This window comes from Poecilia latipinna, unplaced genomic scaffold (genome assembly GCF_001443285.1).
Source record: "Poecilia latipinna isolate Pla-1442-1.1 unplaced genomic scaffold, P_latipinna-1.0 Scaffold392, whole genome shotgun sequence".
NCBI classification, from domain to species: Eukaryota; Metazoa; Chordata; class Actinopteri; order Cyprinodontiformes; family Poeciliidae; genus Poecilia; species Poecilia latipinna.
The window spans coordinates 136,740-155,588 of NW_015113008.1; the positions used below are offsets into that span (position 1 = coordinate 136,740).

At 39.0% G+C, this 18,849-nt stretch overlaps 1 protein-coding gene across 6 annotated transcripts in view; it reads right to left on the reverse strand.

Moving 5' to 3' along the window:
- Window positions 1–18,849, reverse strand: part of il1rapl1a (interleukin 1 receptor accessory protein-like 1a) — a 229,033-nt gene that overhangs the window by 57,362 nt on the left and 152,822 nt on the right. For all 6 annotated transcript variants that reach the window (XM_015037094.1, XM_015037093.1, XM_015037097.1 and 3 more), the window contains one exon: window positions 11,995–12,069. In XM_015037094.1, coding sequence (XP_014892580.1) covers window positions 11,995–12,069 — 75 coding nt within the window. The remainder of the gene's footprint in view (window positions 1–11,994; window positions 12,070–18,849) is intronic.

Sequence of the window (18,849 nt, forward strand, 5' to 3'; positions counted from 1 at the left end):
GGGGGGGGGGGGAATCGTGGAAACTAGTAAGACAAAGACAGAAAAAGTCCATTAACACACTTGTAAATGAGCTCCAGCTATTTGCCCCACGCTGGGCCTCTTGAATTACAGACTGCGCCCGGGATGCAGATTGCGGATGGCAATTAAAGATGAGCCGTGCGCGCAGACACGGAGAGAGGCGCGCGCGCGCTCTCTCTCTCTCACTCTCTCTCCCCGAGGCAGCCGCGCGGAGCGGATCTACTGATCTCCATAGCAACATTCACCGCCGTGGGCGATGGTGGCATGAAGACTGATCGTCATCATAAAAAAAAAAAAAAAAAAAGCAAAAGTGGAGCGGTAAGAGAGCAACGTTGATAAAGGTGTTTGCTAAAGTGCACCGGCGTTCCTCAGTGGGGTGAAGTCGTGGCCTGGAGCCAGGAGTCTTCTTTGGCTAATGAAGAACTGACATAACTGAAGGGCAACAGCTGGTCTCGTCTCGTCAGCGAGGATGGAAAGATCTGCTTATGTAACACGAGGAAAGTAAAGGCGAAAGAAGGACTGCAGATAGCTCTCTGGGGTTCCCTCCTCCTCTGTCTTATCTTTTTCTATCCGACCTCCTCCTCTCAACCCTTCTGTCGTCTTTTTCTGCACCAGTAACTCTTCCAACAGCCTCAACCCTCACTGATCGCGGGAATCTGATAAATTATGGCTGCTAAGTCCATCGTACATCCACAGTCACCCGCTTACCAGAGTTTAGAACTTCTGTCTTGCTTCTTCCTTTCCTCCCTCCACCCTGCCTAGTTTTTTTTTTTTTTTTGGCACTTGTTTTTCTTCATTTTTCTGTTATGTAAGGGAGACAGAAGTGGAGCAAGCTTCAAAGTGAATGGCAAAGCCGCCTTTTCCCCTGCTCACTTTGCTGTTCATGCATGTCATTCCAGTGCCAGCCGTTCCCCGCTCACACACCCCCAGTCTCTGCCTGTCCTTGTTATTATTTTATCACTTATTCATCCTTTCTCGCTTCTCTTTCTTATTGCACACTCATATCTTTATGCGTAATGGGTCAATACCTAAATATCCACTGCACCTTTTTAAATTTGGCGTCTTTCTGAGTTGGCTCAGATCTTGCCACTGCCATGAATGCCATTCGAGGATTCAGTGATGGAAAAGAGTGTCAAAGAGCATGTTTTAGATATAAAAAAAAAAAACACTTCTCATTATATTTGCCTCCTCCTCCTGTCTTCCTTTGTTGCATCAAATACAGAGTGATGCAGTGATGAGCAGGGTGCTCCTTTTCTTTGATTACCTGTCAGAGAGCCTGAGCGTCAGAGGCAGATGAGGTAAACGCCATCATCAACTAAACTGTCTCTTTAAAGACAGACATGGGCTCAAACATGGAGAAACTCTCATCAGCGTCTGATACAACATAAGAGCTGGCTGCATAACTGCTGAGTTAAAACCCGGGCAGACACACACACGCACACACACGCACAAACCACATGACTGACTGACTGCATACGCACACTGACAGTAGGCATAAAGTTGAGCTCAGACCAGACAGACATGAAGCAGATCTGTTGGCCTCGTTATGGACCAGACACACCGAGTCGAAACAAAAAGCGACAGATGTGTCAGCTCGCATTGCCTCACATCCGCTAAGCAGCACTTCCACAGAGTGTGGCACAGGATCACCTGCAAGTTTGTGCGCAAACACGCACATCCTGCATGTGTACATTAAAAGCGACTAGTTCGACTGATCTGCTGTGCATTTCAATAAGTTGGAAGAAGTGAATTCAATTTAGTTAGTCCATTCAAAAAGTGATTACATTTCGATTCATCACATATTTTGAACCAGATTCAGTTTCTCAGAAACTTATATAGCATGCAGTAGTTATTCTTTTTCTACCACACCGTTATCTGCCACTCAACTTTCTGTTGCTTTTCTTTGATGCAGCAAAATAAACAACCATCCTAGCAATCACCTGCTGACTTAAAATAAAATTTACTACATAATTTAATCCTTTAAATTGTGTGTTGATGATGGAGGAGTAACATTATAAAATAATGTGAAGCTCAAAAAAGTTGATTTAACAAAACTGCCCCTTGTCTTGGCCCTTTGTAATATATATATATAAAAAAAAAGATAAACTTATTGGTGTATTCTTTATTTTTAAGCTATATACATCAAAATAAGCAGAAGTAAACGCTTTAGAAAGATTGTGCCGTGTGTAGTGACATATAGCATGTAAGCTTCAGTTTTTAAACTCAACTATTGATATCAAGTAACTTCATTATTGGCTTCAATCGCATTTTCAATAACAGTATATTAATTGTTTTGTCAATATTTTAATTCTTTAATCATTATTCCACTTCTGCAGAATCGTAGATATTTTCTTTATAAAGGACCATTTAGAGACAAGTGTTGCAAATTAACTCACGCTATCAGCACCATAACAAAGGAATAGGATTGCCGCTTTGCTCGGTTTGTCCTTTGAGTGCCTGCAGCAGTGTTTATTAAGCTATTAAAAAAATAAATAAATAAATAAATAAAAACACTGCTGAAATCATTGATAGTGCCACTTTTCAAAGAAATGCAAAACAGAACCACAGTTATCAAACTTTTGCATTTTCCCATATTAACTCCTTTACCTTCAGCATGCAATGAAAAAACATCACTCGGCCGTTCCGCTGCACGTCAAAGGGTTAATAGGCAACTCATCTTCTGGAAGATGCATGTACTCTGAAGGTTTAAATGTATTCAGCAAAGATTCTAAAGTTTTGAAGCTAATAGCTTATGCTCTGTTTATTCAGTGATTTTCTTGCCAAGCTGAGAAATGCTTTTACCGTAAAAGCTACATATTATAATGCATGGCAGAATAGAAAACTTTTCAGTCCAAGTCATTTCGCAGATTATAATGCTCTTATTTCTCCACCATGTACAACGACTCTCGGCTGCTTCATCTGGACAGAGCGAGATTCGCCGTCGAATGATGGACGTCATTGTCCACATCGGGATTGAGCCCCAAAGAACAGAAGACACCAAGATTGTTTCACTAATTGTTTTAAAAATGTACTTTTTAAAGAGTCGGTGAATAATCATGAGTGTGATTGTGATAAATCAATTGTATATTTTTGTATCCAAATTTGATTTAGCTAGTTTTGTATTGTGTCTTGAAATTACATTTGTTGTGAATATACACTATATGAATAAATAAAATTGAGTTAAATTGTTAAAAAAAAAAGAAGGGGAAAAAAGACAAGTCGATTCAATGTGGTTTCACTGTAATTAATATTGACTCATTTTCATGAAAACTATTGCACCAACATGTTTTTTCTGATTTTGTGCAGCTCTAGTAAATCTGTGTTCTCTTCGTGTTCAAAAATATATTTTTTTTTACAGTTCAGAATATTATTAGGAATAACTCCACAATGATTTTGGGATTCATGTCTTGCTTACAATATTAAGAGCATCAATGATAATATACTTGACCTGCATATTTGCATATTCTTGCACCCATATCTGCCAGTCAGAGCGCATGGTCACAAAATCAACACTTGTTGCACTTCGTTTCTTCCCAGGTACAATTCTGGAGGTGAAAAAAGCTTTTTCGTTGTTGGCGCTCAATCTGTTGAACAATTTGCTTTCGCCAAAGCTGCACAACCCGTTCACCTTTTTAAGCTTCTCTGAAGTATGTCTTAGGACAATTTGGCCAGAATATGTATGTTTTAATTGCACCAACTTGTCAAAATCATTTTTAATAACTTATCTGTATGTATTTTAATTATTTTACTGCTTATAAAGCTAATAGATTTTATACTTTGTGCTGTACATTGGTAAACCTTGGTTTTGAATGGGCTTTGCAAAAAAAGTTTGAACTTATACTAAGATTTTTTGAAAATAAACATTTTCTAGCCAATTTTTTGATGATATTTAAATTTGAATGATTAGATCTTTACATAACTAAAATGTATTCACTCACCAAATATGTTATTTTCTCTGCTCTTTTGTTTACTGTAAGTAATTTCATTATACCAGTACTCTCCATGACAAACAGCAGCTCATTGTGTTTGGCTTTATAGCATGCTACATTATGCAGCGCTGCTCCCGTCTCTGCCGCTGTATTTCCTCTCATCTCTTCGCCTCCTTCCCTCTCTTTTATTTTTTTCCCCTGTTAGGCATGTGTACCAGCTGTAAGTTCATTCATCATTCTGCAGACTCTTGCCCTCAGCCCCAGACTCCGTGATTAATGACGACCGCTCACAGACTTAAACATTTAGCTTTGTTTCGCTGACACACTACTTACCATGCTGGTCACCATTGGTTACTTAAAGCTGGGTTACTGTGCGACTGCAGAAGCACGGTGACGTATCAGTGGAGTGACCTTTAAAGGCTCTCTGTGTGCGAATTTTATCTCCGTACGAGGATATAAACGTGTCATTCATCATAAAAAAGAGATTTGCATACAGCCAATAAGCCTGTCTTGTGGCCTTTCTCTCCATTTATTAATGCACATACATTTATTCACTGTTCTTTAAAACAATTTAAAAACATTTTTCCCAATATTGTCCTGTTCCTACAGAGTTTTCCAAATATATTTAGAAACTTTAATCTTTTTTCCAGATTTTGTAGATTTTACAACCACAAACGACAGTGTATTTTTGGTACTTTTCAGCCAGATAGTGTATTTTATAGAACAGTCAAGTACCTATGTTACCATTAATTGTTACAAAATTGCTAAAACCTAAAAAGTAAAGTACATTATTCTGGAAACAGACATTATACAATTAGATTTTCAACTTTAGAGAAATTCAGTGGGGGATATAATTCAAACCTTCAAAAATATACTAACCCTGTGATTCATCTCTTAGCTGACAAAAAAGATGTGACACATACAGAGGTGAAAGGCAGTGAAAGGAGCCGCAAAAGTGTGCGTGTGTGTGTCAGATACTGACTGACAGACAGAAGGAGACAGAGAGTAATTTTTAATGAAGTGGCTCTGCGTTGACCTTTAGTAACTCTCTAGAGCAAAGTCAATTTCGCTTTCATCCTTCCCCATGGAAAGGTGGCGTATCTGTTGTCACAGCTAGGTGTCGGAGCTTGAGATTGTCCTTGCTATTGTATAGATCTGTCGAATCCTCAAATCTCCAAGCACACACGCAGAGGTCAGGGGGTGACGTGCCGAAGAGAGACGAGAGGCAAGGGATAAAAACGGATGTAGGGACAGAAGGAGGAAAAAAGGAGTACAACAAACAGATAAAAGGCCAGGCATAAAGGAGGAGCACAGAGGTGCTGCGCGGCGCCTGTTAGCCGCCTCTCATAGTTAATAACTGTGGCATACCTGCAGATAAAGGCACCAATTATACAGAATATTTCCAGTAATTGGATGAATAATCAACTGAAAACACTGTCTGGCTATTAAAAGCCCCGCATTGTTGTTGTTCCACTTGGCAACGTTGAGGTCGCAGTGTGACAGAAGTAGACTATAATCAGATATTATAAACATGATTTACATGTGAATCAAGCAGAAGGGCAGAGGCCATAGAGTCACGGCCCCCGTCTAAACAAGAGCAATATTTCTCCCGTGCAAACAGCCCCAGTGACGGCTGATCAGAGTCGCTGAGCTCTGCCGCCGTCTGAACCAAGACAAGGAAAACGGTGCGACTGTGGAGGGGCGTCATGAACTACAGCTGCTTAGCAGCAATTTCAGATCAAAAGTCATAAAATCTCAAAACAAAGAGTTGGATGACTGGACATAATGAGGGGTTTTTAAGGAATATTTCAACTGCTGTGCAGAAGATGGTCTCCCCCAGTGTGACCATACGTTCGCCATTTGAGCCCCCGTCTGTCCGTCTGCAGTGGGAAACAGACAGAAGAAGGCTGACGCAGTGCTGTGATAAAAGATTTACCCCAAAATAGATTTCTTCTGTTTTGGAGTCGCACTTAAATGTTTTAAATCACCATACAAATTTTTATTATCAAAGATAACCTGACATAAAATGACATAACCCTTCCAAAACTATATGTACTGTTGGGATTGTAAATTTTTCCATTTTGTTTCAATGATAGCATCAATAAATATTAAAAAATTTGAAAATATCATGAACAATAAAAAGCAGCATAAACAAAAGGTATAGCAGTTTACATTTTTGTTGGTAGATTTCTCTTTGGAAGACTGAAAAATACTTGGAATTAAATTTTGGCTATCAACCTGAAGAGACTTCCCTCGTCTCATTTCTCTTAAGAATCAGAGAGCAGACACTGATGCAACAGCCATGTGCTCGATTCACTGTAGACAGAAATCCTGGCTGACTCTGCACATAATAAGAAATAAGGTTACATTTTGGATGGGAAGAAAAATAAAAGCATAATTAGTATCAATGCTGTGCACTTAAGCGCATTTTTCTTTTGGCGTCGTTGCGTCATCTAAACCACTTTCCAGCAGCCTTCACATCACACCCGGTGCTGTCTGTGTGCTTGCTCAAAACAATGTACCACACCAGTAAACGAGCTTGTATTTTACCGTAATAGCCAACACTGTGTGTTTGCGGTAAGGCTTAAACTGTTGACCCTATCAGTAGATTGAAATGTGTAATGCTTATCACAGTGATCAACATAAATTTAACAGCGTGCGTAATACCTCTTTATGCTAATGCGGATTCTACTGGAAGGCAATCCTCCAGGCGGATGGTGTAATATAAACCATTACAGATCCTTGGAGCCTGCAATTGTTTGCTTGAGCAGGACAGGAGGAAAACAAATGGGCCCAGAGAGGGGCGTCTGTCACGCAAGCTGAGACAATTATCTATATTACAGATATTCGTGCCGGCCTCAGATCAGACAGTTTATGCAGCGGCTAAATCAAAATAGCTGACTTCAGTAAAGAAATGCATTAGGTGAAAATAAATAAAAAAAGAACGGTTCCACAGGAAGGTTACGGTAGAAAACAATTTTGAGCATTAAACATATGAAGCACTGTCATGTAAGCCCTATGCAAAAATAAAGATGTTTTAAATCTAAGCATTTCCATAAATCATGTTTATTTTCCATCAACCCCAATTATATACTACATAACAGTGTTAGTATGACTCTCTAGTATTACATCCCAGTAAAATGGACTGCTGTTTATCATAGTGGAAAACATGGAAATATTCAAGGGCTATTAATGGTTTTGCTTGGGTCTGGTAGCTTTATAACCGTCAGCAGTTTGTTGATCACAACTTTTGCCTTGCAACTTATTAATAAAGTTCCAGTGTGTAACACGTCTCCTCAGTTGGGGAAGATGATGAAGAGGCACATAGTCTGATCCTGGATAAAATGCTTTCTAAACAGGTGCGCCTTCTACATACAGCAGGCTCCACTGAGGGTATGTGTTCACTTAAACGTGAGAAAGTCTTGCACAGTTCAGGTTAGAGGCATAAAGAAATAGCCCTTCTTCTGTTGCACAGTGCCTGTCTAGTCCTGCTTGCTGAAATAATGGATTTTAATTCATTTCCAGAAGAGTACACCCATCTGGTGGCTTTAGGGGACAGTAAAATCCACTATCGGTTACAATTATTCTAAAGGAGAGCAATGCGCTCCGAGCGCGAGTGTGACCCGTCCACCCCGACTAGTGCAGGGCTGTGCAAATATCTGCTCGGGTGATTAAGAGGGAGAGCTGGCGAGATGCTCAGAGTGGTTGTGCTGCGTAAGCACGAGCCGGATCCCTCAAGCACGCTTGCCGCACTGGTGCCTCCGTGACAAATCATCCCGAGGGAATCAACACCAAGCCAGTGACTCGATTTGCGTGCGATTCTGTTTTGAATTTGTCGCTGGAGTGTCTGTAATATTCCACTTAGTGTAAGGGTGTGTGTTTTGAGGGCTTCCATCAAATCTTCCACCCAGAGGTAGATTTCAACAGCCTGTCACTTGGGGGCAGTAGAAAAAAAAAAAAAAAAAAAAAAAAAAAAAAACAACAACTAGAAAACGATAAAACTGAGGTTTTCTTCAGCCAACTTGCACAAAGGCAACCCTGTTTCCTGCAGAAACTAGATGAAAAAAATGTCAGGATGCCCTGCAAAAAAAAAAAAACAAAACAAAAAAAAAACTATTTGCGATAAAAGCACATAGCCGATGATTCCTGCAGCGCTCACACAGAGCACACACACAATGGGGTGGCATTGAGGCACACACACAATACCTTGTTGGTGGCATTGAGGCTTGTTATGCAAAACAGAGAAAATCTGTTTCTGCGGGAATTTGGCAGGACAAACATCCAAGGAGCCGAGGCTTCAGAACGGGAAGGGGAAAATCTGACAAAGTCCCTCTTAAAGTACAGCAAACTCCAACAAACACAGCTTCAGTCTCTTTCTTTTCTAAAAAGCTCTTTAGCGATTCCCTCAAACGTCGCCCTCCTCGTGGTGCAGCTTTTTCTTTTCTACTTCACTCCTGTTTTTGTGGTCAAATCTTTGCGCCAACATCTCTGGGCTTTTATCCAACACACCCCTGCTGAGAGTCTTCTGTGAGAGCTTATGTAACATAAGTGTTTGATTTACATCTGCCTGCGTGCGCGGACGACGCATGTGCGCGCGCGCTGTGTAAAGCCAAGATGGAGGCTGTCTGAGACCTGCACGGTTTTGCAAGAGAAGAAGAGATAAAGTGGGTCTGGGTTTCCCGGCACTGTTGCAGATTTATCTCTCTGCTTATGGCCCTGATTTTATTGCCCATCAGTCGGCCTACGCTAGATACCATTTCTCCCTCTCCCTCTCTCTACTTTTCACTAACCATAAGGGACCGGCTTCTTTCTATGCACGTTCCGGCTCCTATAAATCTGCCACCCTGCTCCATAAAGCTGCTCAGGGCATGCCTCGACAAATATTAAGAAAGAGAGAATAAATAAATAACAGCTAAATAAATGAGAAGCTGCTGTTTAGAGGCAGAGTGCACTTCTGCACACAAAATGAAGCCCTACTGTAAAATATTTACCTCTGTCTTGGTGATTTGGACCCTCTGTGAGGAGTCTGTGGGAGCTCACTGCACAACATCACAGACTTTCTCTCCCACTGTCCCTCATGTCTCGGCTGCTCTGCGTGCTCATCTTTTTGTTGTTGTTGTTGACGTCGACGGGTGTGCCAATCCCTTTTACACCATATAAAACAGATGAAGCTGTTCTGCTGTTCTTTTAGGATCACATAAATATAAGCTTAACATGTCCAAATATTTTTGTTGTCATTGCAGCCAAACAGCGCAGTCTTCATCCGACGATGAACCATTTCCACACAAGGCCATTTCCTTGGTATTTTAGTGGGAAAAAAAAGGAGTTTCTGGGAGCATCCTCTTAGTTCATGTTCACTATTCATGGATCCGTTCCCCGTGAATAGTGACACCAGCCTTTTAAGTAGTGTCCACTTAATAGTATGCTTCATGCTGGATGGTTCTTGTGTTAAACTAGCTAAAGCCAGTTTCCCTGTATTTGAGCGTCGGCACAGCTTGGCTCAATCTTAGATTCATCTTTTAGTTCTTGTCTTGGCTCTTTCAGCCTTAAAGAGATTCTGGTCATCTTGCAGTCTGCCGTCCTTTCAGCTCCAGCCATGAAATTATTTTTACTGATATTTAGGGTTCAGTCATCGTCCCTTCACTCCTGACTTTCCACATGATTTAGGATCATTATTTGGTTGTAGAAACCGACCGGTTTTATTTCTACAGCTGGCGATTTTTGCTTCCAAAGATTACCGGTGTTTAATTTAATCCACTTGTCCTTCTAACAGTGAAATGTTTCCATACTAAAAAGCCCACTATGTTTGACTGCGTAGGCCTATTGCTTACGAGTTTGAAAGCTCTTCTTTTCAAAGGATTCTCGAGTCTTTCTCCTACAATTTTTTCTGCTTTAAGTCCTATTCTAATATCAGTCTAAAGGACTCGATTTAAAAAAAAAAAGACTTCTTCAGATATTCATTTGATGGCTAAACGTGGTAAGGGAGTAATTAATGATTAAGAATACAAATGAATGTCACTGTTATGCAAATCTCAGAAGCACATATGCTTAAAATAAAGAGATGTAATCATCAACTCATATAGTCAAACAAATAAGGTTATTATTCTGCTCTCTGTTAAATAAACAGTATTTCATTGCAAATCAGAAACTGGCTTATTTCAAAATGAAAACACTAAAACTTGAGTGAAGCAAAGAAAACGTAAAACCCTTCTTTGGGCTTTCTAAAAGTGTTTTAGATCAAACACGCATGTACGAACCACCACTTGTCGTTTTATAGTTAAAATGTTTTCTAATTCAGTGACAGATTGAATCTTTTAGGTTTGCTTACCTTTAACCTTTAATTTTTTCCAAAAAAGAATCCAAAAAGTCTTCTGACGTGAGAAGTTAAACACAACAGTCGGATTTCTTTATGCTGTCTCTTGTGAAAAGGTGGCTTTTTGTTCGATTTTTATTTATTTATTTTTTTTAGCAATTTCTGTTCACTTAGCTTTTGCTGGAGGTCTTTTGGTAACAAACTTTTTTTGATTTTTCCTTTTCAATCCAGCAATCCAAGTTAGGAAGTTGTATATGTTTAAAACATGACAATTTTTCCAAAAAGTTGACTTATGAATTATGGTGAAACTCAGTGACCCGACAATATATTTTTGTCCACTGGGTCTGTACGCATTCTGCTAGTTTTGTTTTCCCAAAACAAATGGCTAAAGAAACTCATCACGTCTATGAAATGGGTCTAAAGAGCCAGGACTGCATGTGAGTTGGCATGCTCTGGTTTCACTTAATATTTATCAAGTTTAACCAAACAAAAAGTCTAAAACCCTTGGTAAAACTTGTTGACAAGCTAAAAAATGCTGAGATGCTAAAACCGTGAAAGGTGATCTTTTGAGATTTGAACAAACCTTTATAAAACACATGTTTTAATTAAATGTTAAAATCATAATTATTAGTGGAAATTTTGACCTGCTGTAACCAAAAAAAGTTTCTACATGCAAGTTCACTTTGACCTCCACTGCTCCGTTTCCTCATTAAAAATAATTTCCAAAAAATACCCCAGTTTCACAAAAGCCCGCAGCCATTTACTGCACACATATGCAGAGCGGAGCGAAAACAACACAAGCAAAACAAAAACACACAGTCACGAAGCAAACAATGAGGATTTAAACAATTGTGAGACGTTTTCATGGGAAAAGCCAAACATTTCCTGAATCTCAGTGGAGTAAAGATAGAGACAAATGACACAAATAGCTTAAGGGCCCGCATTGTGCAACCTGTTCATGCATAGGTGCGAGTCGGCTGACATGTGAGGCTGTGCCTGTCAGTTTATCAACGGCAGCAATTTTTCACCCTTGATCAGCCAACCGTGGAGGCATTTCAAATGAACTACCTGCATTCCAGCAGCATCAGATTGAAGACAAAAGGCAGGCTCTCTGTGAATTATTGGACCTTCTTTGGGCTTTGTCTTCATACCTCCCCCTTTCTGTCACAAACTCTTCCGATCCCTCTCCGATTCTCCGGACCTCTCAGTCTTGTCTGATTGGCTGCACTGTGACAGACACATTAGCCATTCACAGCGTGGCAAGCGCCATGTGGACAGAGGACTGTGCCCAGAAATCAAGCAATATGCTGTCACAGAAAAAAAAGAAAAAAAGAAAAACAAACACTCGCTCTTGCATGCGTGCCCACATGGTACTCCCATTGTGACCTCACGTCAAAAAAGACAAACAACGGCGACAGAAAGCGGCCGCCTCTCAATGTGGCGAGCCAGAGTACGGAACCTCGGTACCATATGGGCTCTTCATTGTTGACAAAACAGCCTTAGGGATAGTAGCACCCACAATTAGCATATACAGAAACCACTTTTTCATTTTCACCATCTCCCCAACAAATGCGTGCCATCACCGATCTGCATGTATTGCCCAGAGGTGCGGGGAAGACGATTTGTAAAGTCATCAATTTCCTTTAATTTGGGAACAACGCAGACGACAGTGACAGCTGCAGGGGGAAAAAAAAATAAAATAAAGACAAATAAAACACCCTAAGATGCTCTTACCGAGTTGCGTCTCCATGTTTGTCATCTTATTTTCTGCCGGAAACAGGATCTTCGGCGGGTCGACGGTTATAGGAGCTGAAAAATAAGGAAACAGACACAAATTGAGGCCAAAAAACCCCCCCACAAAAAACACGTTTGCCTTTCAAAACATAACCATTGGCATCTTTATTGCAACAGTTCAAGCTTCTGCAGGTATAATGTTTCATTCACCTGACCTACTTGTAATTAATGCATCAGCACTTTACTAAAAACATGGCACCATTTATTCTGTCTAAGTGTTATGTACGTGAAGAGCCCTCGTACAGCGCAAGAGTGTGCCTCGGAGAGAAGGAGCAGCTGATGCTCTAATAATGCTAATCATCCATACGGTGGATGTCAGACCTGCTGCTTAAGTCTCTACTCCGGGGAATGCCGGAGCATGCTGCAGTTTTATGGTTTGTATAGAGGTGGCGGCACCCTTTAGGGTTAAAAGGGTTTAAACATTGTCTTGTATCTACAAAGAGGAAGATAAATAAGAAAAGGGGAGGCCATGATTTTACACAACATAATTGGGATTAAAATCAGGTATCAGGAAATTGTGTGATTGTGAATATTTCTGAATATTGTGATCCAGACGTGAATTATTCCATTCCATTATCTCACTATTCACCATTAACGTTAGCATCGTAGCTACTGAAATCTATTTCAACTGTAAGCATCACAGTTACTGTAGAACATCTTGAAGTGCTTTTGTAGCACTTAGAGTAGTTATGTAAGAAACAACATTTATTCTCGGTATCATTATTATCAAGGGCAGTGAGTCCATACAACTCATTAAATATATAATTGGCAGAGTGGCACTTAAAATGTAACACCTTACCGATTACTGGATTCAAGTCCTTTGCAATTGCAATACTGCACAAACTGATACATGTTTAATGACTACAATATCGTGCAGAGTGCAGCTTTATTCATGTAGGTACACAATTTGTCACTTAAAACCACAAAAACAGTAAGTCACAGGTTTGGAACAGAGTTTCACCATTTCCCATTTGATAGCTAATTAACGTGTCTGCAACACCAAGAATCAATGTTTACAAGTCAGGGACACTTTCATGTTCATGTAGTGCTTATACAATCACTTCAGGATGCAGTGTTGGATGTTTTAAAACTTTGAGTTTGAACAATAATAATCATGTTTTGTGGGTGCGCACAATACTCGTAGTAGTATGTAGTACATTAATTGAGGAATGCTAAACTCTTCCTCAGCATTCTGGAGGAGTATTAAGTCCATTTCCTGCTATACTTCAATTAATACTTCCCATTGTTCACCAAACACAAGACACACTCTTTACATCACTAATAGAACTACATTAATTAATATATGTTAGGTAATGAAATCATGTTTTTAAATACATCAGAAGCTACCATGAAAGAATGATTGAATATAGCTTTAATGCTGAAAATCAGAGGGTTTTTTTTTGAGACCTTCCGTGTAGTTTTTGGAAGTTGGATGATAATTACAGCTGAAGAACTGATGCAGGTCTTCGTTTAGGTTACACTTAAGCTCACTTGGGTAAAGTATCTTTCCTACGCTCCACCTTCAATTCAATCAGTCTGATCTCTAGCTGGTGAAGTAACTGAACACATCTGGAAGCAAGACGAACTGTATGATGTTCTTATTTCTTATAAGCAATTGTATTTCAACATAGGGCCACAGTGTGGACCAGTGGCACACAGGCAAGTTTCAAGTTTTTGAAGTGTGGGCACCAACGACCAGCATATTGACCTAAAACTCCCAAAAAGCCATTTAAATTTGATCAAGCATTTTTAATAACAAATGTAGCAACTTCAAAAATCAATTTTACTTTCTGTATTTCTGCAAAACAAACTATTTCATACCAAATATTTTGAATCTTTATCAATAGAAAGCTCTTGTCTTAGCACTCCCCGATAACATAATTCACCACAACCAGAGATGATTTTCTGAAAACCGTTTCAGTTTCATAACATCAGATCGATCAGATGTCACACCTGCTAGTATGTAAATAGTGACTGAAGCTCAGTGATGTCTATGAGAAGGGCGGTCACGGGTGTTTAGTCACGACTGTTTGCACCGTTAATAGGTAATCAGCACAAATTACACTAGATACGGCGGGAATTTTAATTACATATCAAACTGCTATACATAATTACACAATGGGTGATCCTATAGCTAATTATGAACCAGGCAAACAAACGAGGGCAATCTGTGTATGCAACACAAGAGGGGAAGCAGACGTGGTAAAGAGATGGACGATAGGACACAACAAAGAATAACGTGCTAATCGCGTAAAGAAAAAGTCGAAATTCTTCTAAAGATGACATTAACAAGCTGCAAGAGCATAACCCACATTCCTTTGCCCTACTTTTGGCATACTGTGGTTACTTTAGAAAATCTCATCATCTCAATTACCACTCTTTTATGAGGAATACATCAATTATCATGGTTTGGGAGGGACCACCATTTAAAAAGTGACGGACTCGAATCTGCTCCAGACAAAAAGACTCTGCTTACATTGATAAGCTCCCACTGACTATAAATGCAATTAAATATGCAAATATGTATGGAAAACTGTAATAAAATGGTTTTGTACCTCACAAGAAAATAATGGTGACCTCATGTGTCTTGTATTTATACTGGATTTCATGATTGTGTGTTACGTTTGTAAGGTAGAACTTAACCATGAACACAATCTTGCATGTTTAACAAGTACATTTAAGTAAAAAATAAAGCATTAAATCAGCACAAGCTTTTGGAAAACTTTCTGCTACTCAGAAAATGTTTTTGCATTCCAATTTAATGTTACAGAACATCCCACCTTATTTGACAGTTCTGTGGGTAAAATGTGGGAATTATTTAAGCTTCACAATTCTGATGGAGTCCTGAATTTGCATCTTTTGAGGGATCTGATGGGCTCATGTGGGATATCTAGGCACATTTTAAGCTTTTAGATCACTTTAAACATCACTGTAAAACACAGTTTTTTTAGTAGCCTAAGGGCAGAGAGATGCTGTATTCTCTGTGCTGAAAAAGCAGAATAAATTTCAAGAGCCGATACAAAAAATAAACTATTCTGCTACATAATAAAATAAAGTGTATTCAACCTTCTGAGTAACACAAGAGCTAAAAACAGACAAACTAGAGTCACAGAACCAGAGCTTTCATGCCTGTTATTTTCCTTTCCTGTGTAAACCAGATAACATCATACATAATCATATTTTTTTTTCCCTTAACTGATTTTTTTTTTAAATCCAGCTAGGCAAAAATGTATCCCCTGCTTATGCTATTTTGCACTTGTAAAAAAAAAAAAAAAAAAAAATATATATATATATATAAAGCTGGGACATTTTTAGAGGTAGTTTTACCACATTAACCTGATAGTTTTCTTCACTGCAGCATGGTGTAGGTATTTTAATTCCAAAACTGTCACACATTTTAACAAATCCATTCATATTAAACAATCCATATGTGACTAGGATACAGACCCAGTTACACGTATTTTAAATAAACTGCTTTTATGCTCCAGTTACTAAAAGGTCTCAGGCAATTTCCAAATTCTGCATCCAGAAACTTGTGAATGACCGATTAAAGACATACTTTGAATTAAAAGTATTTCAACTGTAATTTCTTTCTCTAAAGCAGCTGACCTGGACTGGTCATAGCCTTATTGTAATTATTTGACTATGTCAAATTCTGCCACAATAACCTTTCAGATATCATTTAGAACAAGCTATGAACTGGTTATTTAAACTGTTTTTTTAAATCTTAATTTCATATTGCCCGTTTGTGACAAAATGTGTTTCTCAGAGCTCTGTATTGAGATTTCCTTGTAGCAGAAATTTGGGGTCTGCTCCAGTTTGATGTGGCGAAGAGTAAAAAAAAACAACAACAAAAAAACAAAAACTAAAGCTCTAGTTGATAATCTGTCATAATCTGACAGAGTGTCACCTGATCACACACTTTAATTGCACTCAGCATAGCTTGCAATAAAGTACAACAGGACCTTATGTTGTCCAGTTAAATTCAACTAAGCATTTTATATATATTTCAATCCCAAATGTTTCTTTGCTTATTTGATAAATTGTATTGTTTTCCATTTATGTTGTTTTCAGTTGAAAGCCATGTAATGAATACAGTCTGATTTGATACATTATGTGTTTAAAGGAGGCCCTTTTTCAAACTGATATTCTGCATCTCAAAGATTTACTCTTAAATTAAGGTATGATAGTAATTCAACCGACTTTACGTTTGTGCTAAAAAAAAAAAGAGTAAAATCCAATGATTTCATTGCACTCAAGTAGGTTTTAAGTGAGATTAAAGAGCAGCTAGCGTGTGCTCTGTATGTTTGGATGTGTGCGAACTGGACTACATGTCGGACATATGAACAGAGCGTGGGGACTGTGTGGGTGTAAGCTTTGTGATCAGTCATCCAGAATCCCAATTCTGCTTGGTGGCAAAGCTCAGTGGACTTTCCAGATGGATTATTCCGGGTGACCGACTGTAGGCAAACAGCAAATTAATGAATTAAGGATAGAGCTAAGATACTTGGATCACTGGGGTTTTTCTGTCACTGTTCTCATTTGCGGGGCTGCTGTCTGGGATTTGCATTAAAGATGTCAGAAAATTGGTTATAAAGGTGAAAGTGAGAAGAAATCGGATGAATAAACTACTCTAGCAGACACATCAACACACGCATAAAGCATTGAGACTCAATACAGATTTAAAAAAAATTATATTTAACCACGAAAGGGAGGTAAGCTTGAGAAATAAAGAAAGAAAAAGTAGGGGAAAGGAGACGTGAGCAAATATAAAGTCCTTGTATGTCCCTAAAGACGACTTCTCCTCTATGGCTGATAGACTCCTGTACTATACTGAAGGAGATCTCCATATATTAAGAGTGACCTTCCTTTGTTTTATACTCACCTTTCAGCCAGTTTCATTTCAAACCTGATGGCGCAGTAACCTCCCTGTATGATTTTCTTATAAAGTCACCTTATTGCATAGAGAATTTGGTTGCAGACCAAACTATTTCCCGCATGAAAGCAGCTGAGCAGTGAATTTGTTGGTGTCGTCTGTGGGGAAGATAATAACAGCACTTATATTCATTCTTAACCATATCACACAGCATCACTGTTCAGCTCTGTTGCTCTCTCAAAAAGCCATGGAAGAGCCAAAAAAGGACAGTGAAATTCACTCCCCCAGAACAGCTTTGACAAGTTCTTGCATCAATATCAGAAAAAAACACACACAAAAAACATATCTATTGTCACAAAAAAGAGAGAAAAACTACCCACTTTTGAGCCAAATGGTCATTTAAGGTTTTATTACCCCGCTCAGATTGTCTAAAGATGAAATATGTCGATAATCAAGATGCTCAAAGTGGAGTTCCAGCTGGGGGACTTTAATAATACACACTTTTGTGAAATAAGAATAAAAAAGAAAATTAAATGTCTGCCCGTCAGCTCACTGCTCATTTCGAGGCTACGCTAACAAACGACTGGAAGCTACATTCAAGAATTCATTACCTAATAAGTACGACAGAGAGAGCAATTAAAAATATATCTGTTGATGGATGAAAGTGACAGAAGAGCCAGAAGATAAAAGACCAATGAGAAGTGACAAAGACAGGAGGGCTGGGAAAATGTATGATTGATTACAGAGTTACTGTTATCTGCTGTCTTCTCTGCATGCGAGTGTGTGTGTGTGTGTGTGTGTGTGTTTTTGTGCACCACAGGTTCTTTGGTTGAGTCATGTATCTAAAATCTGCATGTAAAACTCAACTGGAGACTCTAAGCATTGGCATTAGGGAGGAAACAAGGATTGTCATATAACGTGAAAAGAAAAGCTCCTTTGTGTGCAGCCATACGATCAGCACCACCAGGTCCTCTGACCACCACCAGCACCAGGCAAGGCGGGTAAAGTGTCTTACAAAAGGACACAACAACGGAGGCAGATGGAGCACATCAGGAGTAGAACTAGGGATGGTGGTATTTTAATAATATTCCAAATCATGGAATATGACTGTACATCCTATGCTATAGCCATGAAAAGGACAGACAGTCGCTTTTTCCTTCTTCTGTTTATCATTTCAATCACTTTTTGGATGTATGCTGGGGTCACCGTTTGAATGCGATATTAATCATTGCCCACCTCGAGTAGAAATGTCTGGACTGAGCACAGACGCTCACTAGAAGTTCCTGGAGATCTGTAACTTGACACAGCCAGACATGTAGAATGTTAAAATGATAGACAAGTGCAATATCTCTGGTAACTCTCCTGTCTGCAGGCTAACCCTCTGTCCATACTTAAGTAAAAAAAAAAAAAAAAAGAAATCTTAAAACATGAAATTACTTGGCTTGTACAGTCAGTGAATGTCTAATGCTATAAATGTTTCCAATGCCACTTAACGCATAAGAAAAATCTTATAACCTAAAAGTACTCCAAAAGGCAACCTCATTCAGTCAGATTTTCAACCTTCAAAAATAGTTACATTTTATGAATAATGATGAAACACCTTGTATTCAGTCTAAGCGGTTCAATTAATGCGCATCAAAAGGTGAACGTTGTCTTTAAAAAGAAATGAGCACGAAGTATGTCTTTCATCTGCAGAACAGTACACAGGGAAGGAAAACAGAAAAAATAAATAAAAGAGGTTCAGGGAAAATCTCTGCAGAATTTAATGAACTCCCTTTGTGCGTCATAGCTGAGCAGATAAATGAAAACATTACAAACTCACTTGCATAAGACATAAGACATAAGACTACGTCGAAACGCTGATTTGAATTAGATGAAAAGATACAAACATCGTTTTTTTTTCCTTTTCAAGTGGCAAT